Raw genomic sequence first — 27,627 nt, forward strand, 5'->3', positions numbered from 1 at the left:
CATGAACACCATCCACTCCGGATCTCAGTCAGACCCATGCCCACACCACATCTTCAACAAAGTCAGCACATCCATCGCACCCCATCTCCGAAAAGTCATCAACACCTCCTTTAAGACAGCAACCTTCCCGGAGAGCTGGAAGAACACCGAGATAAACGCCTTACTCAAGAAACCCAAGTTGGACCCCAAGGACCTCGAGAACTTCCGGCCCATCTCCCTGCTCCCGTTCCCAGCAAAGGTCATCGAGAAGACTGTCAACGAACAACTGACCCGCTACCTCGAGGAGAACAACATCGTGGACCCTTGCCAGTCCGGGTTCCGTAGCAACCAGAGCACCGAGACTGCCCTCATCGCCACCACCGATTAGCATACTGATGATTTCCTGAGAACCTCCTGCGCATTTCAGCTTTGATGTGTCCCTGTGTGTACACCACCCCAGCTGGGAGATCCAATGCTGCAAACTCATCTAGGCTGAACTCCACAACATGATGGCGACTATGATAGCCCGGGGGAGAAAAGCGGAGACCTAGCTAATTTTGTATGAGGCCCGGTGGAGCTAACTCGCTAGCTTTAGGGGAGATTGACTTTGGGCTCCCTCCGTTGACTACCACCTACCTAGCCGGACTTTGGGCTAACGCTCCCGCGTCTCTCCTGACCTTACCTTCCCCAACACTCCCCCCTCTCCGCTCCTACTCTTTCCAGCTTCTGTCCTCTGCCCTCACATGCCCTTGCCCTTTGTCCGCACCCCGTTTCTCTGTGAACCTCTTCCCTCGCCTCTTGAGACTGAACTATTTTGTCTGATGCCCGATGGAGCTACCTGGTTTAGCTATAGGGGAGATGGGCCGTGGATTCCCTCCTTGGTTGTCACCTACCCAGTCGGTCTTTAGACAGACTTCCTTTCGTCACTACGGTTGTCTCTTCCCTTATCCTCACTCTCTCTCCTTCCTTACCCCCCACTACTTTCGCTCTCCTTTCTCTTCTCCCCTAATGTATTGCTGATTGTTTGATATAATGTTTATTTGTTTGATCCTTTTCTGGTATATTGTTGAACCACATTGTTGTACTTCCTTTCTTCTCTCCGGTCGTCTCCTACCGCATCCTCCCTCTATTTATGTCTCTCCTTCCATCCTCTTTCAATGTATTGAGACTGAACTGTTTTGTCTGATTCCCGATGGAGCTACTTGGTTTAGCTATAGGGGAGACGGGCCGTGGATTGCCTCCTTGGTCGTCACCTACCCAGTCGGTCTTTAGACAGACTTCTTTTCGTCTCTCCTTATTGTCTCTTCCCTAGCTCCTATCCCCTCTCCCCTGAATCTGCCCCTTGCCTGCTACTCCGGATACCCCCCTGTCCTTTGTGCCCTTTGACTAAGCACTCCTTCTCCCCTTGTTGGGGAAAGATCCAATATATATACGCTGGAGTCTCCGCGAACCCGCTGAGTGAGTCCACTGCGCCAAGGGAGCCACTCACAGCTGAGGTATGGTATGGCACCCCTTGCCAAAGCACTCCCTCTCCCCTTTTTGGGGAAGGATCCAGTATGTAGGCCTTGGAGTCTCAGAGACCCCTCTGAGAGAGTCCACATGCGTAAAGGGAGCCTCTCGCAACAGAGATAGGGAAGTGATACCACTTTCCCTGGGATCACAGCTTACTGGACTTTGGTCGTTGCCTTGACTCGTCTACCGGTTTTTGTCCCCGTCACCCTTCCCCTCCTCTTCCCATGCTGTGTCTCTCACCCTCCCCTCCTCTTACCCGCCTTCATTATCTGTCTACTTCCCCTGCTCCAACCCCCCTCCCCTGAATCTCTCACCTTGCCTGCTTTTCCCCTTACGTATTTGTGCTTATTGTTTATCTCGACCTTATGTTGCCATGCTCTAAGAACTATGTAAACTTTGTAACAATGTAACCTGTAACTATGATCTGATGCTCATGTAAAGCGCTCTGATACCTTCGGGTCTAGCCAGCGCTATATAAAACTTTTAAAATAAATAAATAAATAAAATCAAGTCCCTGCTGGACAATGGAGAAACGATGGCCCTCATCCTCCTGGACCGGTCAGCCGACTTCGACACGGTCTGCCACCACACACTACGAACGCCCCTCCACAACTCCGGGATCCAAGAGAAGGCCCTGGACTGGACCACCTCCTTCCTCTCCGGCAGAACACAGAGCGTCCGCCTTCCCCCCTTCCACTCCGAAGTTACCGAGATCATCGGCGCCGTACCCCGGGGCTCATCCCTCAGCCCAACTCTGTTTAACATCTACATGGCACCACTCTCCCACGTCACCACGACCTCAACTTAATCTCCTTCGCCGATGACACCCAGCTGATCCTCTCCCTCACCAAGGACCCCCAACCTCTAAAACCAATCTTCACGTAGGGATGAAGGTCGGCACTGAATGGATGAGGAACAGCCGACTGAAGCTGAACTCAGACAAGACGGAGGTCCTCATCCACGGATCCACCCCTTCGGCCTGCAACAACTCCTGGTGACCAACCGCACTCGGAACAGCTCCAACACCCACCGACCAAGCACGCAACCTAGGGGGTCATCCTCGACTCCACCTTCTCCATGACTAAACAGGCCAATGCCGTCTCCTCCTCCTGCTTCAACACCCTCCGCATGCTCTGCAGGATCTATAAGTGGATCCCCACTGAAACTAAAAGAACGGTCACCCAGGCCCTCGTCAGCAGCAGGTTGGACTACGGAAATGCCCTCTACGCAGGCGCCTCGGCCAAACTCCTGGAACGGCTCCAACGCATCCAGAACGCCTCTGCACGCCTGATCCTCAACATCCCTCGCCGCAGTCACATCACACCCCACCTGAGAGACCTGGACTGGCTCCCTGTCACCAAGAGGATAACCTTCAAGCTCCTCACCCACGCACACAAGGCACTCCACAACACCGGACCAACGTACCTCAACAGACGACTGCTTCTACACCCCCACCCGCCAGCTCCGCTCCGCCGACCTCGCACTAGCTACAGTCCCCCGCTTCCGAAGAGCGACCTCCGGCGGCAGATCGTTCTCCCACCTCGCCACCAAGACCCGGAACACCCTTCCTATCCACCTACGGCAGACAAGACCTGCTGACCTTCAGAAAACTCCTCACGACCTGGCTTTTCTAGCAGTAGTAGCATTCCCCACCCCAGCGCCTTGAGACCCTCACAGATGAGTAGTGCGCCATACAAACTATATGATTGATTGATTGATTGCCTAGATATCACACTGGGCCATTTCCTAGACAAAGGGAAGTAAAACCCGTTTGCATTAAAACAAAATTGCATGGGTTTTCATACAAACAGAACTCAACACTTATAACATTTTCAGAGGAAAAACAGTCAATGCAATCCTATGGAAGAAAATCTGTTTGCAGGTAAGCAATCGTTTTTGAAAGATGAGTTTCTGGGGTTAGAACAAGGGTTCCCTCAGTGCCAAGAATGCACCCTCAGTGGCACTAGGGTGACCTGGTGCAGAGTGCTAAGGCCCAATGTTAGCCAATAGGGCCTAGGGGGCCTTCGATTGGTGACTGTTCTCAAGCAAGCCATTGGGTTGTGGGAGCAAAGCTGCTAGGGTTAAGCACAGGTCAAAGGGGGATCCGAGTTAGCACACAAGGTGCACCTACAGCGGCACAGGGGCAGCCAGGTACAGGATACTGAGTTGGCATTGGGTGCCCTTTTGTTTTCAATGGAAGCTCTCCGGTTGGAACAAAGACTCCAGGCTAAGCAGGGAGGCTCCTGGAGGCGACCACCGGCTGGAGAGGTAGATTGGGATGCAAGGGGGTGCCTGGACACCGTCGGCTGGTCCACCCAAGGCCGTGAGGAGTTGGGTGCAGGGGTGTCTTTAGGCATTGGGTTCCCTTACCAGCTCCGATAATGGTCGGGTGACCCTTCAGGTAGAGGCTGTGGGCGTCATTGGGAGGCTAGAGGTAGGTTGGGGAACACCAGATCCTGGGTCAAGTTCACTGGGGGACCTCCTCGTGGTGTTGGGCCACTCGAACTCGGGCCATAGGTGTCAGGTGCTGATTAGTGCAGACTTGAGGATTCAGCCGGAGCCAGGGCAGGTCCTACTACTAAATAAATACTAAATTTAGGGGTGTTTCAGGTAGGTACAGGTCCGCCCCCTATTAGGCCACCCTCCAGTGGCCACCCAACCTCTCTCTGGTTGGGTGGGGGCACACCCCCCCCCCCCCCCATCTTAAAAGATGGCGGGGACTGAGAGGTGTCCTTCGCCACGCCTCTTTCACCTGAGGGGTGGAGTTGGCAAAAGTGGGCACACCTGTCCCCCTATCTTGGTTCTCCTGCTGATTCTACCTCCCAAAGTGGAGGTCAGAACCGGTGGGGGCCAGTTGCTGGGAGCAGCGAAAGGCAGGATCAGCTTAAAAAGGCGGCAAGCCTTTGAAGCTTCCCTTTCGTGGACCCTGCCCATCCTGGGGGAGGAGGCATGACACTTCTGCCCAGGATGTGCTTTGTTTCAGGACCAGAGAGTGGGAAGCTCTCTACCGGGGGGTCCAGAAACATGTCTGGGAGTGGCAGCTGGCGAGCAGCCACTCAGTCAGGATACTAGAAATCGTTCCTTTTTCAGGGGGAATCTCGAAGATGCCCTAAGTGCATTTGGCATTACATCCAACACTGGCATCAGTGTGAGTTTAATGGGCTGAGAGGTTTGATACCAAACTTCACAGTCTTCATTAAAGCCATCATGGAGCTGTGGAGATGGGGTGCCAAACTCCCAGCCCATGGTTTTAAAATGGCTTTACTGCACTTGCAATGCCTGTGAACGGAACAGGTAGTGTAGGGGCCCAGGGCTCATGCCACTGTGCTCTCGCCTGTGATACAGTGCACCCTGCCTTTGGGCTGTAAGGCCTGCTAGAGGGATGACTGACCTATGCCACAGGCAGTGTTTTGGTGGAAATGGCACATAGGGAAGTGTGCCATGTCGCCTTGTAATTTTAGTTTCTCCCCCTGGCACACAGACTGCACTGGCAGTGTGTATGGGTCAGAGGAGGAGTCTCTGGAGGTGGCATAATATATGCTTCAGCCCTCAGAGACTTTCTCTGGCTACAACACCCTTGGTACCTTTTACATGGGACTTGTATGTAGACCAGAGGAGTGCCAATGTGGGTGAAAACGTACGGTTTTGGGGAAGGATCACAGGCCCTGGGGACATGATTAGCAGGAAACCAGGGCACACAGTCAAGAAGCATCCAGCATCAGGCAAAAAGTGGGGGGCAACCATGCAAAAATGAAGCACTTTCCTACAGGTGAGGCTACAACATATAGGCGTGTTGAAAATCAATATTCCCTCAGAGGCTATTCAATAGGTTCGTATTTTTGTTTTAGTTTGTGAGGTATTGGAGAAGTTCCTTCATCTCATCCCAATGGGCTTCATCATACCTAGAGAGAAGGCCAATGGAGTTTGTGATACACCAGTGACTAAATGATTGTGGGGTTACCCGTTTTTCAGCTGCATCTATTTTCCTTGTGCGCTTTATCTGGTGGAGGGGCTTCGCCAGATGTTTGCGAATTGGCTCTTTTGCATGCAGTTGCTTCCACTAAAGTATGTAAGGGTCATTAGGGGACAGGTTATATTTTTCGTCTACCCTTGGTGTTATCACACTAGAACTTAAAGGGTCATTGAATATGTAAGAGCATGCCGTTTAGTATTGGTAGGTATTGTGCAGAGCACTGTGTAGAAGAAAGTGTCTTAAATAGGAAGTGTTCCTCTAGGGGCTCATTGTGTAGTTGTACCTTATGGAAGGTGGCAGCCTTACCAATAAAGTTGTGAAATATAGTAGTGTCATTTGAGGGGATGGTTTTGCAGGGTACAGAACAGGGTCTGTATCAGCTGGTGGGTCAGAGTAATAAGTATCCCATGGGTCATCTTCTGGAGGGATATCCATAGCATCCCACTCATCATTTCCCCCCTATGACAGAATGAGTCGACCCTTCTGGTGAATATGGTATAGGGACAGCTAGTGAAGCAGGTGGTGAGGGAGAGCGATATGAAACCAGTATCAGAGGTGGGCTAATGTGTAGAGGACTTGTGGCCTTGTCAGTTTTCTTTTTCTGTTTGGGCGGAGTTGGAAAGTACAAAGCCTCTTCAAAAGACAGCTACCTTTTGGAGGGTTGACCATCAGTGTGTGGATATAGAGTAATTTTCCGGCCTGTGTTGGGATGATCACAATATGCTTCTGCAGAATGTCTATTTCTTCCTGCAGTCTTTGTCTGCAGACCCCGATCCATGGGCGGTTTTGCTGGACTTAGACGCAGATATTTTCGGCTCCGAAGATCTTGGGTGAGATGCGGCAGGTTTCAGTGCTGATGGTGGCCGGTATTTCGATGCCGAAATTTTCAGCTTAAAAGCTCAACTTGACTGACGCAGGAGTGATCAGCACCGAAGCAGGCAGCTTCAAGGGTTTCTCCGATGCACAGCTAGGGCTGGGCGTGTCCAAAGACGACGGTCAGTGCCAACAAGGGCCCAAAGGCAGTGCTGACCCAGCAATAGGTTTAGGTCAGTCTTGAACGGGAGGTCGACCATTTGTGGTGGATTGCTAGGGTTGATGTGAAGGTGCTGGGGCACAGTACACACTGCTGGTTCTTGCATCTGAAGTTCAGAGCTGTAATCGGGGGAGAAGGTCCCTTCATCCCCAGCAGATGCCTGTGCGTAATGTTTTTCTTGGATGTCTTTGGGTCCAAAAAGGTCAGGTGTATAGTCTGTGCTCCATAAAGACATTGAGACATCAATGGTGTTTTAAAGTCTTCGTGGACCTAACAGGGTGGAAGCCTCGCAGCTGGTCACGTTGTGTTTAGGGGAGTGGCACAGATTACAGACCTGTTGGAGATCGGTGCAAGGATACTTAGCGCGACACAAAGGACAGGAATAAAAGGTGTCCGTTCCATCACTGAGTGGACATGGAGTGGGGGTAATGCCTGAAAACTGAAGTAAAACCCCGAAGACCCACACGGGCCCGCAGCTAATGAGTGGCTCAGACAGAAATGAAGACAAACAGATGAGAGAGTGGCCCGCAAGTGATAATACTGACAGAAAGCAGGAATGAACTGAGAAAAAGAGCAGCAGAAAGGTGTTGAATCGGAGCAGAAGAGCTCACGTCAGAACCCTCTCTAACAATCTAACAATGGAGTGTATGACCATGAGCATTCCCAGTAAGAGACAGAGTCAGACTACTAGTGACTGGAAAGACTCTTAGAAGAAAAACAACATGCACACATCCAAACCCAAAACTAGGATTATGCCAAGAATGTGTATCTACAGCTGCACATGCCTCAAACAGAATACTTTAAGCCTGCTCAGTCTACTTCACTTTAAACATTTTTAAAAAACTGACGTTGAAAATGCATCCCAAAAGTTGCTCTTTAAGTAACCATCTCTATCACCCTTCTTATGATAGGCAAAAGAGAAGAAGCCCCCCTCTGGCATTCGTAAAAGTTATAAAAGGAGAATTCTACTGTTCAAGAGAGGAGACCAAGTGTAATTTAAGAAGCAGGTTTAGAAAAACATTTAGTTTTAAAAAACACCTCTTATACTGTAAAGTAAAGCTTGAGGGTGCTGCATTAGTTGAGCCCCATCATTCGGACATCATACAAGTTTTTGGTATGGCCCACAAGAGGCTTTAGCCAATAGACTGCTAAAAGCTTGAGGTTAGGCAGGACCCAAAAAGCAGGAGTGGGCATGTCTGGAAGGGAAATTCAGACTCCATTTTAATAGGTGTTTTTTAGGTTATAAAATCATTTTAAAACTGTGTGCATTATTTTTTGGGATGCTTTCTAAATGCTTCAAACTATATGATTTAAATTAAGCACCTTTGAATTAATAAAACTCTAATTTAGAATCTTGCGCCTATCTACTACCTAATTATTTCTTATATAATGTCCTTCCACTTCATAACAATGTCCCATCAACCCAAGATTCACCTGTTTTAGTCAGTCTGTGCCGACTAAACTAATGTGGAGAAGCAAATGTTTAGGTAAGGACTATATTAGTTTCAAAGCAAAGCCAAAACATAGCTTAGGTCTCAAAGCCACGGAAGTTGTATCTGTTTGCATTGGTATGTGCCGACGGTGCTGTAAAGCTTACAGAATAGCAATTTGCACTTCAGAACTATGAACAATGTATATAATTAGCAGCACTGCACATCTCCTACCAGGTGCGTGGTGCTGTAAATCTCTAACAATTTTCCAAACCAGGCTTAAAGATCATTCACTAAATTGAATTTACTAGTTCCATGTTTCTTTTTCTCTCTCTTAACGAAGCCTTATCTTCATCTTTGCTGAAGTTTAATATAATACCTGTTTCAATCAGACCTTACTAAGGCCTGCACATGTCTTAGTTTCAATCCGACACAGGCGGATCATTGTCTTACCATTTCTGCATCCTTCTTCCTATAAATTCACTACTCTCAGCCTGTTCACCTTATCTTATACTTTTGACTTGTTTGACTGATAGATTTTCTCTGTTGTACTAAAGTGTATGACAAGATATTTTATGTAAATGAAACTTATTGCACAGCTCTTTTTCACCTTGTATGGGTTTTATCAGCCCCAAAACAAAAACTACTGAATAAATACATTTATAGTATTAAAGTTTTTAAATAAAGACCATTAAAATGGACACTTAAGTTCGCTTTAGCTCTGCAGAAATTAGAGTTTTGGAATGATGTGGATGCTGGGCATCACGTGACGCCCTTATATTCCAACAGGCCTGGATTAGCAGAGAGAATAAATAGGATTGAAAAAAGTAGTACACAAAGGGCAGTGGCAAGCAGGCAGTCTCTTAAGAAAATATTGTGGGAGGCTAATCCCCACAACATCCCCCATTCCTTGGGTTTCTCCTTTCACCAGCTTGAGAGGTAGAATAGCAGGGTCTAAATTCAACCCAATCTGGTTAGGAATAGGTAAAAGGAGAGGCAAATTACACAGTAATGATTGAGGTAGGATTCAAAAGCACCAACAGATGTGCAAATCATAATATTAAAGAACTTTTACTTTAAAAAAAGATCGTATATGGTGGGTGATGAAGTGCTACTGAAGAAGTCAAGGGCCTAATTTAGATTTTGTCAAAGGGGATCCTCCATCACAAACGTGACAGATATCCCATCTGCAATATTCCAAGTGGTGCTTGATCTGTTGCCCTTGTAATATGGCAACAGGATATTTGTCATGTTTATGACGGAGTAAGTCGTCTGCTGAATTCTAAGTCAGGCCCCAAGATGTGAAAAGATTGGTCAGTTGGCTTTTATGGTACCATACTTTTCACGACAGTCGATGTGAAAAGAAATGTTGTAAATGTAGATATGGATGATATCTGGAGCCGGTCAAGAATAGGGACAACTAATCAAGACAGAAGGGATAGCACCAAAGTTATGATGGGTCAAGTTATGGTAGGCTTCAACTCGAAGAATTTAGGTCGAGTCAGGAGGTTGCCAGCATGGTTGAGGTATTATATAAATTATTAGTTATGAAAGATTGTGCAGGTTGACGGGCTAACTATTTTTAGATATACGGTGTGTAGTATGTAAAAAAAATTCTCTCTTGAGCACTGTTTAGGTATAATGTTATTTTCTCTTCTTTTTAGTTTGTGCTTCTTTGAATTTTACTTTTTCTTTACGGCTAGACAGTGTGTTGTGTTTTATATACTTATGTTCACATGTTGTCCAGTATAGAACATTAAACTAGAACATAGTAGGATAAATCTCTAGATGGGATTCAATGGAATTCCAGAGCTTCACTGGATGGGTTCCTACTACGAAGTACTTAGCAGATTATCAACATTTTGTATATTTGAGCTTCTTTATTAAGGAGAGGCACAACACAAACACCTTTGTATACAGATGCTTTCTTGTAGAAGTGTTTTATTTAACTTAAAAGTTATGTATACCTAGCAGGTACACTAAATAGATGGCAGTACAGTTTACCAAGCTCAATCCCAGCTGACATACTCAAGTCCCAACAAGCGACCATATCCAGAATTGCAACACATGTCTGATTTTTAATTTCACCAGAGGTGGCAATACTTTATTTTGGTTCCTGCGTGTTTAGCTGCACAGTTATCATATTACCTTCTTGTTGTAGCTGAGCCAAGAAAAGTGCAAGGTAAGTATCTGATATTAGCTCTGGACCCGTCAAGAGAGAATTCAAGTTAAACCACTGAAAGAATGCAGAGAATATTTTATTAATGCTGAAGCAAGAGGACCAATATTACATTCACATACAAACATGTATTTAGGGCATAGCAACACTAACTAACAACCACACGGGGACACAGTGCGAAGACAGCAAATTTAACAAGAGTATATAAGAGATCAATAAAAAGAGCAGACGTGGAGGGAGCAACTTCATTTTTTGATAGTGGAGATGCTGGTTTATGAATTGTCTGGGCTTACGGCTGAGGTGTTTTACAGCTTATCACAAAAAATTTGAAAAGTACCTGCGCAGGGGTGCACAGTGTTAATATGAAAACACGTTTGGACCACATCTTGGAACATCTGTTACATAATATGTTTATTTCTTTAGAACTTTTTTCTGTAACCTTTGCTTCTTGTTCTAACCTCTCAAATGCTTGGTTCTTCAAAGATGATGATATGGTAACTTTTGCAACTGGGCTATGCAAATTGTTCTAATACCTTTTAGGTGCAGCAGTGCTATAGAAATGTTTTGACATAAAATCTGATCAAGACATAAATGTGTGCATGCACGCACAACACACATACAAAGACATACAACCACTAACACCTGCGCTCCATCCTTGCTCATCCTAGAGGCATGCAGAAAAACACTTATGACATATGTATGCGTCAATAGGGAAGCACAAGTAGTAAAGACGTTAATCAAGCTATTCTCTTGACAAAGTTGGTAACTGGCATGGTTCTATGGTTTCAACATACAGGAACAAAATATTTATCATTTCAGTTGGTTGCAATTTTTAATGTTTTGTGGAGCTATATGCAAGATGAGTCTACCTATTTTACAGATTAGAAGTAGGTGGCTTAGTTTCTGTGCCACATAGTATGTCATTCTTCTGAAATGTAAGTTGTATGAAGTTGTTTTGATACATCGAAGCTATTGCTGCGAAGTACTCTAAATATTAAGCAAACAAATAAGAAGGAGTGAAAAAGTATGTATAGATCTGTATGGGTTAGCTTCTACAGCACGTGCCTAATGCCACTGTAAATAACATCTGCGATTAACTCACAACTCTTTACATATATCTCTTGGTGTTGGTTGCCACAAGGCCACAACATAGGACGATGGTTTTGGGCACATCATGTGAAGTCAAACTACCACAATCTATACGAATTCGAGTTATGGCCTCTTGAAGATCACAAGCCCCGCTCAGCCAATGGGTTGGTCAGATTGTGCAGTCCCAATACTAGCCAGAACTACATATAACTGTTCAGCGCAAGTACATTTTTTTTTAAGTTTTCAGTGTCAATTTTCCCTTTGAAACATACAGCTTTATTTAATGTAGGCATGCTGCACTTGCACCTACTACACAAGTTAAGTATAGTCTATAATGTGAATGGTGCTTTGTCCATGTAGAGCCCACCTTGGTAGTGTATGTATTTTCTTTGTTGAAACCTCACAGGGGCATTCAACAATCATATGCTTCCCTTTCAGGAACAACCTTAACAATCAGCTTCTAATTAAGAAAATTACCTCTTTATTGGAAGCTTGTGCATATTAGTATAGCTGTGCATTATGGAATTAGGTTTTGCCAATGCAGCTTCTTGCTCAGAGGTAGCTTGGTGGTCTAGTCAACTGGAGTATTCCCCAAGAGTCCGGAAAGCCCTGGAAAAGCCCAGAAAGTAAGCTGAACCCAATCTTGGAATAAACTTCAGAAGGCTCGCTACTGGAGAAGTCAGTGCCAGCACGACAGGTATTAGAGGTCAAATGCAAAAACTGGCACTTATGTCAGAATGATTATTGAGGAGCCAAGCCAAAATGAGCTAGTAGAGGATCTTTTTTATTGGGCGTTCTAGATAGCCCACAAAGGATCGAGAAGGCAGGACAAATTTGCATATTCTCTCTCTTGCTCAATTGTGACTTAATTCTTTGCATCACCCTTGTCCTCGATTTGGCCAGGATTAGAGTGGTTAGAATAAGCCAATGAGTTTCCCATGATGGATACATTTCTTGACATAGGGTTACACATCAGAAACTACTGTACTTAGTTAATTTGAATGAGTAAGACTGGGTACCGATGAGGTCCAGAAGAATCCTTACCTCGTGGTACAAGGAAGACACAAGAAAAGCAACTACCCTCCACAATTTGCTCTGATACATATTCCTCCAAAATAAGCGAGAGGGCGTGAAACAATTGGTACTGTTTAGCAGGACTGAGAGGTTGTAGGTTACTGGGACTTGACCCTGCCATTGAACGCAGGCTCTGGAACAAGAGTAGGTTTGGCAGCAAACGGAGATTAGCTCCTTGGCCATGAATGTGACTGTCCTGGACCATGTCAATCAGAAGTTGGCACACAAAATATGCTCTTAGAGTACTCTCTGAGTATGAAAATCAATTTCAGCAACCACACACATTATTAGAGAACAGTTAAAGGAGTCAATGTCAAAGGTGTATGTATCCTAGCTGCCATGCCTAGCCCGTATCAAACAAGCCACTTTGGTACGGTGAGAGTCTGGGAATCTCTGGACCAGATTGGGAGGGATATTACTGAGTTAAGGAGGTTCTCCTCTACAAGCAATATTACATTTTATGAAATAAAGCACAGGAAAATAGTATCCAATTGTGTGCACATTTTAAGTTACTCATAGATGTTGCTAGCTGAAAACCAATCGTAAGAAAGAATCAATACAACTTTTGCACTGACAGAAAATGTCTGTGTTGCGCAAAATTGAGTTACAGAATATCTGTGGAGAATGAGCTATTAACACTTAATTCACTGGAACCGAATTTATTGAAATACTGCACAATCAAACATGCCTCACAAAGGCAATATGATAGTATTTATAAGTTTTAAACTAATAACATGGCTACTATTCTTATTCTCAAATTGCAAAATGCGATTTATAAAGAATGTAAATAATCCTCAAAATCATTCACAGCTAGGCTTTTTATTTGCTTAGCTCTTTAATTGTGATAGTTAAAAAAATTGTTTTGTAATTTTGACTTATACAATGTAGATACAAACACAAATAACATAAAAACGAATCCATTTAATTAAACCTCTTTGCTCAATCATCTTTATAACTATGAAATGTCAGTGGAATATAAACATTGCAATCCTTCAGCTTTCCACTATTTTCCAAGTTCACCCAATGGAAAGGACAACCTACCTTATTGAAATGACCAGGACACGGGAATAAACCAATTGAAACTTATTAAAATAATTATTTAATGACAAAGCAAATAATTTGAAATAAATATATTCATTACCTGTTTTCCTATCTTTCGAACTGTAAACCAGTGCTCCTTATAATTACAAATAAATGCTCTTTCATCACTAGACAGAGAAAGACAACAGACACCAAATTATGCTATCTTGTAAATATCTGTAGAACTGAATTCAACATGCTTAACACCATACCTCGTGACAATAAAGTTGTACCCTATACACAAACCAAAAATGGCCATTTGAGTATCTTTAATAGGATTTCAGTTGTTAAAAAGTAAAATCATATGCATATTATTAACAGCCATTTGCAATGCAATAGGTCTTCCATTTGTGAGAGTTTGAGCTACTGGCATTGTAAATGACAATGCCTTTTATTTATATGTTTTGAAAACCTGCAAGCAGTGCACAAACTTTGTACTTATTGTTATTGCTGACGAGAAGCAAGGCTGGAAGCAACTGTGCCTCTTTTACTGCCAGCCTTGCTTCTTGTAAGCTAAGTAATGTTGACATTGGTCCCCTTGGTACTAGAGGCAGACCACTAACTCATCCCATGAATATATAATAACTGGAAGTAGAACTAGGCAAGCTTTGAATTAGCATCATGAGCCAATACGTTGATTGAGAAATTTACACCAGCATCACGAGCTCTAACACACATCGCCGGCAAAAGTAATTCTAATGTGGGTAAATTAACGGTACATGAAACTATGCTTCTAATTATCCATTTGTCGCATCCCCATGGGCACACTAGCGTATCTCCTTAGTTGAGGAAAATGAGGATTCCACTCAATTTCGTCTTTGATGAAATATTCTTGAATTCATTCCAATCTTTTGTGAATTTCTATCATTCATTAGTTCATCATAATACTTTTTATGATCTGATAACATTGCTGTATTAAATCCTATGCATTTCGGGCATGATAGGGCCCTTCCTCAGGGAGTAGCACTAAAAATGTCAAAAAATTAAAGTGTGTTACAATCCAAGAAACTTAATAATAACTGTACACAATTCAAATAAAACATAATACACAAGTGTTGGTCACACGTGTATTGAGTGAAAAAAGTGTTAAAAACATAACATCGGGGGAGGAGCCAAGCTCGCGACCGAGATGGCCGCATTGTAGCTCGGCTCCGCCAACCTTCCTGCCCAACACGCATATCCTGATAAGCATCCTGCCCCGAGGCGACACACTCGGGAAGAAATGGAAAGGTGAAGCAACGCTCGTACTCACCGTCTGTCCAGGGGGTTCCTGTGAGCTGCGGATCCGAAGCTGTGCCCCTGCTTGGTCCGGGGCCTCCGTGGCGTGGAGACCGGGGACTTGCCTGTGAAGGTCGGCCGGAGTGAAGGTGTCGGCGGCGGCCCCTGGTGGAGGAGAGGGGTCGGCTGGGAGAGGCCGGTGTGCGGTTATGCCGGTGGCGACTGACCGGGCCCTGTGGTAGGGCGCGGCCCGCCGTGGATGGGGGAAGACCGCTCAGGAGGCATACCCCCTTTGTTGCCTTGTACGGCCATCTTGAAACCCTGCGCCCGGATTCGGCGGGCGGGGTCCGTGGGACGGTGGCGGTCCCCACTTTGGTGGCCCTCCTTTCTGCACCCAGGTTGCCATTTCTGGGGCTCGAGGGGACTCCAGCGGTGGCCTTGCTTGAGAACCCGCTCCAGAAGTTGAGGCGCGTGGAGACGCGGCTGGACCTGCAAGATGGCGACCGGCGCCCTGGGTCACAGATCTACTCAGGGCGGCGAACTTGGGTCGCTGAAGTGCACGGGGGCCTGGTCCTGTGAGCGCGAGCCCACGCTTGGCGATGTTCTTGACGCCCTACAGTCTTTACGTGCGGCCATGGCCCTCGACGCCTCTGTGCAAGATAGAAGGTCTGCCGCCATTTCTGCTGGGCCGTCCCTCATGGACGCGGCTCGACATCGAGTGTTTGCTGATTCCCCCCCTCGGCTGCTGCGAGGAGTGCTGCCGCCGTGCATCGACAAGACTGTACGCCTGTGGCCCCGAATCTCCAGGTAGCTCGGATTGGGGCGGGCACGGGTGTGGGCTCCACGCTGGGGCCTGTTCCTGCTCGAATGATTGGGGAGCAATGTGCATTTTCAATTCAAACTGCCTCGGTGAGGTCCCGCTGTTACCTTGCGGGGGAGACCTCACTTTCCTGGGCGGCGAGACTGCACCCGTACTGTTTGCTGCTCCTGTTGTCGCTATTGGAATGTCTGGACTGCCGCAAAAAGTTCTTGCTTTGCCGTTTGTTGCTGGGGTCCCCTGGTTTACACCCTTGGCCCGTTTTGTTCCGAACCTGTGGCCTCTCCACCTCGAAATGTTTGCGGCCCACTACTCTATTACGCATAGTAGCGATGACTAGGAAAGGACAGGGGTGAGCCAGTCTGAACCCGGAGGACTACTGGTTAACGGATGGAGATGAGGAATGCCCCCAACCACGACAATATGGCCGATTCCCTCGAATGTTTCTGATACCCGAGACTGTGTCGATTTCGTTTTGATGTGGCATAAATGTGTGTGAAGGCGGGGGGGCAGGAGCCGAACGACACGATTGATGGTCTCCTCTCCCCCTGGTTCTTTTCCCTTTTTTTTCTCTTTTGTTTCCTTTCCCTCTTTCTAATTTTTCCTATATTTCGGGTTCTATTTAGGGCGACAGGCACGCTGCTGGGGGGGTAGGCCGTAGCCTTCTGCAGGGGTGCAGGGTGGGGTGGGTGGGCCGGGGTCTCTTTCCTGTTCGTTTTCCCTTTAGTTCTATGGCTCTTTTGTATCCCTTCATCGGGACGCTGTGTCTGTGCGTGTCTCCCATGGTGTGATAGCTGGTGGGGATGGGGGGGTGAGCTGCTTTCTTTCTATGGTATTGATTGCACATATATCATGACTTGCACGCCCTACCCCCGATAGCGGGTCTCTCAGTCTTGCGCGCCTTTATCGCTGTGGGGCGCGTGCAGCAGCGCGACGTTCTTTCTTTTCCTCTTTATAACATTTCCCCCCCCTCCCCTTTTTTCTCATTACTTGGGATAGTATAGAGGATGATTGTAACTACGTTGCTGTTCTGGTTCCTCCGTTATGTACTAGCACAATAATTAGGTGGTCGATGGGCACGTGATGGGCCACGGTGGGCACTGATTTGAACTATGGCGTCTATAAGTTGATTGCTGTGAACCGCTGCTGATACCCGTTTTTATCGATGCCCTTATGTCTTGATGTTTGATTCGTGGCCCGCTATGGGAACTTAGATGACTAAAAACTGCAACTGATCCTGCTATACTCCTATTATAAAATTAACCTTCTTTAATCCTGCTTCCAGCGGTCGTAATCAGCTTTTCTAAGATTGGACTGCTCGCTTGCACAACGCTGGGCGACTGCCGGGAAACCTCCTTATTGACTTATGTGCTTCGCATAATGTGTCGTGGCCGGCCTGATTGGTTGTAGGCCCGTATTTGTATGCTTCCATCTGCACAATAAAGGTTTTAAAAAAAAAAACAAAAAAACATAACATCGGCGCAGTGAATTCGTGATGAAAAACTCTACACACATAGTCTAAACATTTACATGAAATCCATTAGTGTCCTCCAACAAACACCATTCTGAAATAAGCGTAATGACAAAAAAACAAATAAACGATTGAATATCCAGATAATACTCAATTTCCCATACAAGTATTCCAAGGTAGTCTGACCAACCTGTATTTCAAACAATCTTCTCGTTCTAAGAAACGTATTCTCAATTCAATTGTAAGGTTTCCAAAACCGGGACGCCGATCACCCTTCCGTGTAATTTGACCCAATGGTCATGATTGGTTTATAGCCCAATCATGTGATCGGTTAGTCATCATGAAAAAAGAAGAAAGACTCTGTGCCGGTAATCAGACCCACACTCTCCAAATCTCAAACATTATTTACCGTAATCCGAAATACTCAGTAAATAAAATAACATCATGAACAGCAGGCTCAAAAAACACAAAACCTAAATTTACAAGCTGATTGCAAAAAATCTACCCGAAAAAATCTACCCGAAAAGTGAATGTGAATGAACGGTTGCACAAAAAAGGCATGTGTGTGTAGTGACCAATAAAGTTACGTGTTTTGAAACATAGAAACCACGTGTTAAACAATAAATAATACAAAAAGGATTCACAAATCTATCCAAGGATACAGAAACTGGTTCATTATAGTTCATCAAAGATAGCATGACAGTTCAATCCGATCATTAAGACCATTTGGTTTACTGGAATGTAGTCTTTGGATCCAAACATTTTCTCGTTGTAGTAGATACTTATTGTTGTCTCTTCCATCTTTTTTATCTACACATTCCAGTATCAGAAATTTCAATTGAGATATATTGTGATGTTCTTCATGGAAATGGGCGGCAATAGATGATTTCATATTATGTGTTCGAATATTTAACTTGTGTTCGGTCACTCTGATTTTAATTTTCCTCTCTGTTTTGCCGACAAACTTTCCCACAAGGGCATTTGAGTAAATATATCACATTTGATGTGTCACAGGTTGCAGTAACTTTCAGTTTGATTGCATGCCCCTTCATTGGGTGATTAATAGTTTTGCCTTTGATGATACTATTACAGTTTCCACAATTCAAACAAGGTCTAGTTCCTTTGTAAACTTGTTTGGCATAGGTTTCTGTTTCAGTATCTCCCCCAAATTCCTTCCCCTAGTGTAAGCGAAAAGCGGAGGTTTGGAAAAAATGGTATTGAAATCCGGTTCAAGATTTAGAATTGACCAATGTCGTGTGACAATTCTTTTGAATTTTCCACTGAATGTTGAGTATTTTGATATTGCCACTATTCTAGTGTCATCAGATTTCTTTCTTTCTTTCAATAGATCAGTTCTACTAATATTCTCAACACATTCTTTACATTCTTCTACCATTCTTTGTGGATATCCTCTAGTCAAAAATCTTATTCCCATTTCATTAATCCTTAAAGCTACTTTGGTGCCATTGGATATTATTATTTTAACTCTGGTCATTTGGGAGAAAGGAAGATGTTGTTTTAGACTAGTTTGATGAAAACTTGAAAAGTGCAATAAATTGTTTCTGTCAGTCGATTTTCTGTATATATCAGTCTCTATCCCACTTTCCGTCAGTGAGACTTCTACGTCCAAAAATGTGACTTTCTCTTTGGAAATTTCCTATGTTAGTTGTATGCGTTCATCATTGCGATTGAGTTCTGAACAGAATTCAATTTCAACAAAAAGTCGGTTGTGTCCTTAACATAAGTTTCCATACTCTTTACAGTAGGCTGTAAATACTTGTCCAATAGCTGACCTATGGGTTCATGTAAGCTCCCACATGTAGATACAATCGGTCGTAGGTGAAATTGGAGGAGAACCCTACAGCAAGATACATGGATACTTTGCGAGACATCATTAATAAAGCTTATGAACTAGGCACAATTAATTAGAAGACTAAGAACTTTTTTATCAAACAAAATCCGAAAAGTCCGGTATTTTATATGATACCGAAAATTCATAAAAATCTTAAGGATCCTCCCCTACGACCGATTGTATCTACATGTGGGAGCTTACATGTTAAGGACACTACCGACTTTTTGTTGAAATTGAATTCTGTTTCTATAGAACAAGGAGAGAATCTAATCCTATGTACTGCCGATGTGAAATCATTGTACACGTCGATTCCCCACTCACTTGGAATAGAGGCGGTGGAACAAGCAATAGTTAATATGGATTTACAACTCCCTATGCAAACGTTTCTCATGGAACTAATGATATTTACTCTGTACCAGAGTTACTTCTAATACGGAAATGATGGGTACCAACAACTGGTGGGAACCTCCATGGGTAATTCGGCTGCACCGGTATATGCTAACATATTCATGAAACAGTATGAGGAGGTAAATATTCTTTCGAAGGAAGAGTGGCGTGACAATTTGAAATTGATTATCAGATATATTGATGACATTTTTATAATTTGGAAGAACTCAAAAGAAAGATTGGAGGCAGCCCTAACAGAACTCAATCACAATGATGAACGCATACAGTTAACATGGGAAATTTCCAAAGAGAAAGTCACATTTTTGGACGTAGAAATCTCAGTGGGATATTGACTGATATATACAGAAAATCGACTGACAGAAACAATTTATTGCACTTTTCAAGTTTTCATCAAAATAGTCAAAACAACATCTTCCTTTCTCCCAAATGACCTGAGTTAAAAGAATAATATCCAATGACACCAAAGTGGCTTTAAGGATTAATGAAATGGGAATAAGATTTTTGACTAGAGGATATCCACAAAGAATGGTAGAAGAATGTAAAGAACGTGTGGAGAAGATTAGTAGAACTGATCTATTGAAAGAAAGAAAGAAATCTGATGACACTAGAATAGTGGCAGTATCAAAAAACAACACTCAGTGGAAAATTCAAAAGAATTGTCACACGACATTGGTCAATTCTAAATCTTGAACCGGATTTCAATACCATTTTTTCCAAACCTCCGCTTTTTGCTTACACTAGGGGAAGGAATTTGGGGGAGATACTGAAACAGAAACCTATGCCAAAACAAGTTTACAAAGGAACTAGACCTTGTTTGAATTGTGGAAACTGTAATAGTATCATCAAAGGCTATACTATTAATCGCCCAATGAAGGGGCATGCAATCAAACTGAAAGATACTGCAACCTGTGACACATCAAATGTGATATATTTACTTAAATTCCCTTGTGGGAAAGTTTATGTCTGCAAAACAGAGAGGAAAATTTAAATCAGAGTGACAGAACACAAGTCAAATATTCGAACACATAATATGAAATCATCTATTGCTGCCCATTTCCATGAAGAACATCACAATATATCTCAATTGAAATTTCTGATACTGGAATGTGTGGATAAAAAAAGTAGGAAGAGACAATAAGTATCTACTACAACGAGAAAATGTTTGGATCCAAAGACTACATTCCAGTAAACCAAATGGTCTTAATGATCGGATCGAACTATCATGCTATCTTTAATGAACTATAATGAACCCGTTTCTGTATCCTTGGATAGATTTGTGAATCCTTTTTGTATTATTTATTGTTTAACATGTGGTTTCTATGGTTCAAAACATGTAACTTTATTGGTCACTACACACACATGACTTTTTTGTGCAACCGTTCATTCACATTCACATTCACTTTTCGGGTAGATTTTTTCGGGTAGATATTTTGCAATCAGCTTGTTAATTTAGGTTTTGTGTTTTTTGAGCCTGCCGTTCATGATGTTATTTCATTTACTGAGTATTGTTTATTTTCGGATTACGGTAAATAATGTTGGAGATTTGGAGAGTGTGGGTCGGATTACTGGCACAGAGTCTCTTCTTTTTTCATGATGACTAACCGATCACATGATCGGGCTATAAACCAATCATGACCATTGGGTCATACTACACGGAAGGGCGATCGGCGTACCGGTTTTGGAAACCTTACGATTGAATTGAGAATACGTTTCCTAGACGAGAAGATTGTTTGAAATACAGGTTGGTCAGACTACCTTGGAATACTTGTATGGGAAATTGAGTATTACCTGGATAGTCGATCGTTTATTTGTTTTTTGTCATTACGCTTATTTCAGAATGGTGTTTGTTGGAGGATACTAATGGATTTCATGTAAGTGTTTAGACTATGTGTGTAGAGTTTTTCATCACGAATTCACTGCACCCGCCATTTCACTGCGCCGATGTTATGCTTTTTACACTTTTTTCACTCAATACACGTGTGACCAACACTTGGGTATTCTGTTTTATTTGAATTGTGTACAGTTATTATTAAGTTTCTTGGATTGTAACACTTTAATTTTTTGAAATTTTTAGTGCTACTCCCTGAGGAAGGGCCCTATCATGCCCGAAATGCATAGGAGTTAACACAGCAATGTTATCAGATCATAAAAAGTATTATGATGAACTAATGAATGATATAAATTCACAAAAGATTGGAATGAATTAAAGAATATTTAATCAAAGACGAAATTGAGTGGAATCCTCATTTTCCTCAACTGAGGAGATACGCTAGTGTGCCCATGGGAATGCGACTAATGGATCATTAGAAGCACAGTTTCATGTTTATATAGGCGTCATTGGACGGAGGACACCACCCGTGGAGCACCTAAAAACTTCTTGATTTAACTTGTTTTGAAACTTTTTTCAAAAATCTAATTTGAAATAGGGCTGTGCACCTGGAACAAATGTATTTTAAATTAACGGTACCCAATACATCAGTGACATAAGTTGTTCGCTATACTAGCACGATTTTATGGATGGGTAAACAAACATTAACAGCATACAAAATCAACAAAACTTCAAAGAAGTCATAACACAAAACTGATGGAAATTGTATGTAGCACAAAGTATGTACCCATATGAACAAAGGTGATCGATAGACTGACACTTTAAAAGACGTTCTCCATTGCCTTCCGTTCCTGCTCCATTCAGGCAGCCCATGATTTCTGTCAAACATGGTGGAGGGTTAAGTGATGTTGACATCTGTCCCCTTGGAACTAGAGACAGACCACCAACCCATCCCATCCCATGAATATATAATAGCTGGAGGCAGAACCAAGGCAAGCTTTGAATCAGCAACAAGAAGCCAATACTTTTATTAATTGAAATATACACTAGCCTAACAAGCTCTTAGACACACATCACCCACAAAAGTAATTCTAGTGTGAGTAAAGATATAGATTTTCAAGAGACTAGCATTAACAGTACCTAAGCGTATTAGTGAAGTAAGTTATTCGCTATGGAGGCTCGAATTTCTAGATGGGTAAACAAACACTACCAGTGTGCAAAAAACAACAAAGCATCAAAGAAATCATAATATAAAAATGTTGTAAAAATAGTCCACTGTGGCGCTTCATTCTGGCATTCTACGACAGCATTTACCCATTCCGTACTTCTCTAGACTCCCTTTACAAAGCTTGATGTCCACATGGGTTACATTTAGCAAAATAAAAGAACAGTAAGAGAGGCTGCAGTCTCACTGTTATTTTCCACAGGTCTGCTTTTATGAAACGTGTTTAGTTCCTTTTAAACATTAACTGTTTTGAGACCAGCTGTGGGCCTCTAAACCAGAACAAGGATTAAGCCTGCCAGGCAAGTGTGGTTCCTCCATTTATTATATTCAACAGAGACACAGAAGGCCATTTTCATCCAAAGCTGAGAAAAACCACACCTTCCCTACAAATGTGGCATAGCTCTTCTGACATTTGCGTGCAGATAGACAGGAAACCACAAAGGGTTGACTCGTGGGCACATTTTGCAAGGTGAATGCAACAGTAAGTGCTGCGCTCGCCGGTAGCTAAGGAAGTTATCGCTATATGAACCTGTTACAGCAGATATAGTGCTTAATGTGAAAAGAGCTGTTGGGAACTCGAATGAGGCTTCACAAAAAGGGTGCAGAGAACACCATTTTTTACTGTGCTGTGCGCCAACCTTAAGCCCATCAGTCGCTACTCACTATCACCGAAAGCCATTGCGGAGCGAGGATTCTGTGGGGAGCAGGCTCTCAGGTGCCGATATGTGTAGCCAGGCAGTGCGAAAAGGGAGGAGTGGTGTGAAACTCTGGACTCAGACCGAAGCAGCCGCCATGGGACAGCCGCTAAACTACGCACAAGAGGAGTTTTTGCAAGGATGAACAACCTCTGAGGATTGTAACCTGTGTTCAGGTGCTGTGAATCCCCTGCTACAAAATGGTGTAGATCCTGTGAACCCCCTGCTACGGAATGGTATAGCCCACTCACAACTGGTTTGGCACAGCAACTTCTTTTTACAAACAAACCGCTTTACTGAGGAATGTATTGCAGTCACAAAGAAACAGAAGGGAGCAGAGGAGTTAAAGCGAAAAGCAGTGCCACTGATAATGGAGATGGCCTGAAAGACAATGCTTTTAAGGTGCCAAAAGGAATCCAAAACTAGAGCAACAAGCGTTTGGAGAGCGGTATGGATGAAGGGAGAACGATCAGCTAAAGTAAACAAACCTTCTGCCGCTTTAAGTCACGTCTACAGGGGATCTAGGGATATCGGAGCTACCTACGTCAAGGCACGCACATAACGTCAATAGGGTCACATACGTAGGGAAAGCGGGCGATGTCAAACTGCTGACAACAAGCGCATGGGCACCACTGTAAAAGTTTAAAGAACTGCATTTTGCTGCTTTTGGAAAAAAGTAAGGATTTTTAAAACTTGATTCAGGCGAGCCGCATAGCACAAAAGAAAGGCGCACGGCCACCATGTTAAATCTGCATTGCAGTGTGGCGTATTGAAAAAAATATATATATTATTTTATGTTGAAGCGTGACGTCACGGACCTTTAAAAAAAAATCGAAAAGCATTTGTTTGTTAACCTCAATATGGCGAGCGACGCATAAAGAAAGGCTTGTGTTGGTTGGGGGAAAAAAAAGCCGTTGCGGGAGATCATGTCCTGCCTGCAGCTAAGGAAAGTCTATAAGAAACTAGTGCTCGCAGACTGTAAATAAAACATACCAAGCAACAGCACATATTACTCATGGGAGGTCACAAAAGGAGAAAAGGCAGTACTAAGTAGGGACTACTAAGCCTATTCACGAATCAAAAGCAACCATTTCGAAAGGACAATAACATGAGCCATTTGAAAAGATGGGCGAAAATAGGCAGAGCTTCAAGTCCATACCTGAATACAGCATGTCTTGAAGAGACAGCGCAAGCAATGCCTCGACAAGACCTAAAAAGCATAATTCCTTTGTGAAGATTATCTCCACACCAACAAAACCTTCAGCCATGTACTGGGAACAATTGTAACTGTCTTAGGTACTTTATATCTTCTATGATAACGCTATGCCATTTCCGAATCGTGATCACAAGCAGAAATACAGAGCATCACATTCCCCCGCAGGCATGTCACCTTTTCTGGCGTCATAAGAGTAACTAGCCCCTTCCAATCCTTTCACAGCATGTCCATGTAAAAAGCTAGGACTTCAAATCCCTACACGATGCAAATGCATGTACTTTGTAACTAAATCCAAAGTATGCTCCAACACATACTTTTAAAATATTTACAGAGGACACAAGCTGCAGTGTCATAATTCACGTTATATAGTATGCTCTACAAAACAAGGAAATAGAAAAGGCTGGAGCGAGAAATCAGAAAATCAATCAATCAGGGTACTTGTAGAGTGCGCTACTTACCCATGAGGGTGGGTGTTGGTGGTCTTCCCAGTGTGGTCGGCCACCAGGAGGCGTCCCAGGCTGAGGGGGTGGATCCGAGGATGAGGACCTCCGTCTTGTCAGAGTTCAGTTTCAGGCGGATTCTCCTCATCCAGTCGGCGAAGACCTTCATTCCTTCGTGGAGGTTGGTTTTGGCAGTGTGTGGGTCCTTGGTGAGGGAGAGGATGAGCTGGGTGTCGGCATAGGAGATGATGTTGAGGTCGTGATGGCGGGCCACTGGTTCGAGGGGTGCCATGTAGACGTTGAACAGCGTCGGGCTGAGGGAGGAGCCCTGGGGGATGCAGCAGATGATGTCGGTGGCTTCAGATCGGAAGGGTGGGAGTCGGACGCTCTGGGATCTGCCGGTGAGGAAGGACGTGGCCCAGTCAAGGGCCTTCTCTTGGAATCCGGCTTCTAGGAGGCGTGTCTTTAGAGTGCGATGGCAGACCGTGTCGAAGGCGGCTGACAGGTCCAGGAGAATGAGGGCTGATGTTTCGCTGTTGTCTAGTTGGCGCCTGATGTCGTCTGTGGCGGCGAGGAGGGCGGTCTCGGTGCTGTGGTTTCGTCTGAATCTGGAATGGGACGGGTGCAAGATGTTGTCTTCAAGGTGGCCGGTGAGTTTCATGTTGACGATTTTCTCGATGACTTTAGCCGGGAATGGGAGCAGGGAGATGGGCCGGAAGTTCTTGAGTTCCTTGGGGTCTGCTTTGGGCTTTTTTTTTTTTAAAACCTTTATTTTTGGTTTTGCAACACAGAAGAAACAATCCCCCCCCCAACTTGGCATCAATCATCAAGTAGGTGTATACAATACGGTAACCTCATTATGGCACTATATGGTACAGTGAGTAAGGTTCAGGTTGTATTTGTAAGTATCATAATAACCACATCAATAACGTGAAATACTGTCGAGGAACAGGCAATGCACCTAAATTGGCGTGGGTCCAACCTCCCCATTCCCTTCCCCCACCCTCTCAGATCCAGAGTCTCCTGAAGAAAAAAGTTCCGCACTCGTGCCATCCGAATCGCTGTGAGTCAACTCTGAGGCACACATATCTCTCCATGCAAGGAGATCGTCCTGAAACTTCACATCCCTGCGGGACCTCTGCATATGCGTCTCCTCAGCCAGTGACCACTCCCTTACATCTCTACACCATGCTGACAACTCAGGGGCTCTTCACCCCATCCAGGTGATCGCCACCCTACGCCTCGCCAGCACCAACATTAATTGCAAAAGTTTGTAGGAAAGGTTCCTCTTTCTAGGTTTAGGGACCAGGGCTAGTAGTCAGTGAAGCGGGCTCAGATCAATCCGGAGGCCGGTTACGGCCCGGATACGAACCACCAACCCCCTCCAGAAGCTACCAACCAAGGGGTAGTCCCAGGCCAGGTGTAGGAATCCCGCCCCCTATATCCCACATCTGGGGCAATTGTCCTCCCTATCTCCTGAAATACGCCTTAAGGACAGCGGGGTCAAGTAGGTGCGGTGCATGAAGTTGAAAAGTGTCAATTTGAATCTCGCATTGCAGGACACTCTGCGGGTAAGACTCCCTACGCGCTTGCGTTGTCCCGGGTCAGGGTGATTCCCAGGTCCACCTCCCAGGCGTCCCAGGAAGGCGGAACTGGCAGGGTCGAGTCCTGTCTCATGGCCGAATATAGCAGAGATATCAACCTACGCCCTCTGCCGCAAGAGAGAAGGATGTTCAGGGTGTGGGACAGCGGGGGCGCCTCCGGAAATTGGGGCCACGTCTCTCTCGCTACCTCCTGAAGGCCCAGATATTGCAAATATTGCCTTTCCCCCAGGCCAGAGTTTTCCATGGCCTGCTCAAAGGACACGAACGACTCATTGGGGTAAAGGTCCACCAGAGTCTCACAGCCTCCCATTTTCCAAGCCCTAAAGAACCTGTGGTCCGCCATATCCACTACAGGGGCTAGGATCCACACCGGCAACTCCCTATGAAAGGGATCTCGCCGCAGTATTTTCTCCACAAACCGCTGCCAAACCGCAGCCGCGTAGCGTACCACGTATGGTAGGTCCGCATCAGCTCCCAGTCCCCGCATCAGCGCCACCTGCAATACTTGCTCGTTAGCCCTGCAGGCCAGCAGACTCAACTCCCAGCTGTCCCCATCTGTGAACCACCGTGCCGCCGGCAACAACTGTGCCGCATAGTAGTATAAGTCAAATCTAGGTGCCTCCAACCCCCCCCCCCTCCTCCTCCCTTGTTCGGACCACGGTGTGGAGGGCGACTCTGCTGCGCCGTCCCGCCCATAGCAATGGCGTGAGCAGCGTGTTAAGTGTGCGAAAGACTCGCGAGGGGAGTGGACACAGGGAATTCTGGAGGACATAGAGCGTCCTGGGGAGCATCACCATCTTTGCAACGGCAAATCTCCCCATAAGAGATAATGGCAAGGAATTCCAGAAAGTGACCGATTGCTGCAAGGACCGAATAACTCGGTCAATATTGCGGGCCAACCCCTGTGTATCCGTAGGTGTTACCTGGATGCAGAGATACCGCAACGCCTCTTGTTCCCATCGCAACCCGAGATTCGGCCGGTCCGTCAGTGGTCCGCCGCCGTAGCCTGCCAGAGGGAAAATCAGGGACTTCCCACAATTGATTCTCAGTCCCGAGGCCACACCAAATCGATCCAAGTGCTGTAGGAGGACCGGCACCGACTCCCGCGGGGACATTAAATAGAAGAGGGCGTCATCCGCATATAAAGAGCTCACATTGCACGTGTCGCCCACTGTAATGCCCCATCGCGCCATGTCCGCCCGGACCTGGACTGCCAGAGGCTCGCTCGCCAGGGCGAAAAGAAGCGGAGAGAGGGGACATCCCTGCCGCGTTCCCCGGCCCAAGAGCCATTCTTCCGAACGTGCTGCACCTAGCCGCACTCTGGCCCAGGGGGCTTTGTACAAGATGCGGATCCAGCGACAGAAGCCGGGGCCCATCCCCACCATCCGGAGGACCTCTAAAAGGTACCCCCAGCCCACGGTGTCGAAGGCTTTAGTAATGTCAATCGACACCAGGACCATTTGGTCCTCTCTGTCTCGCACCTCGTGGATGATGTGGTTCAGTC

General features: G+C 45.0%; 1 protein-coding gene across 2 annotated transcripts in view; it reads right to left on the reverse strand.

Annotated features, from left to right (window-relative positions):
• The window catches only part of ATXN3 (ataxin 3), a 357,787-nt gene that overhangs the window by 148,985 nt on the left and 181,175 nt on the right, over nucleotides 1-27,627 (reverse strand). For both annotated transcript variants that reach the window (XM_086937684.1, XM_086937683.1), the window contains exons 5-6: nucleotides 13,411-13,477; nucleotides 10,076-10,163 (exon numbers count right to left, since the gene is read on the reverse strand). In XM_086937684.1, coding sequence (XP_086793810.1) covers nucleotides 10,076-10,163; nucleotides 13,411-13,477 — 155 coding nt within the window. The remainder of the gene's footprint in view (nucleotides 1-10,075; nucleotides 10,164-13,410; nucleotides 13,478-27,627) is intronic.

The sequence above is a fragment of the Lissotriton vulgaris genome, chromosome 9 (genome assembly GCF_964263255.1).
Source record: "Lissotriton vulgaris chromosome 9, aLisVul1.2, whole genome shotgun sequence".
NCBI lineage: Eukaryota > Metazoa > Chordata > Amphibia > Caudata > Salamandridae > Lissotriton > Lissotriton vulgaris.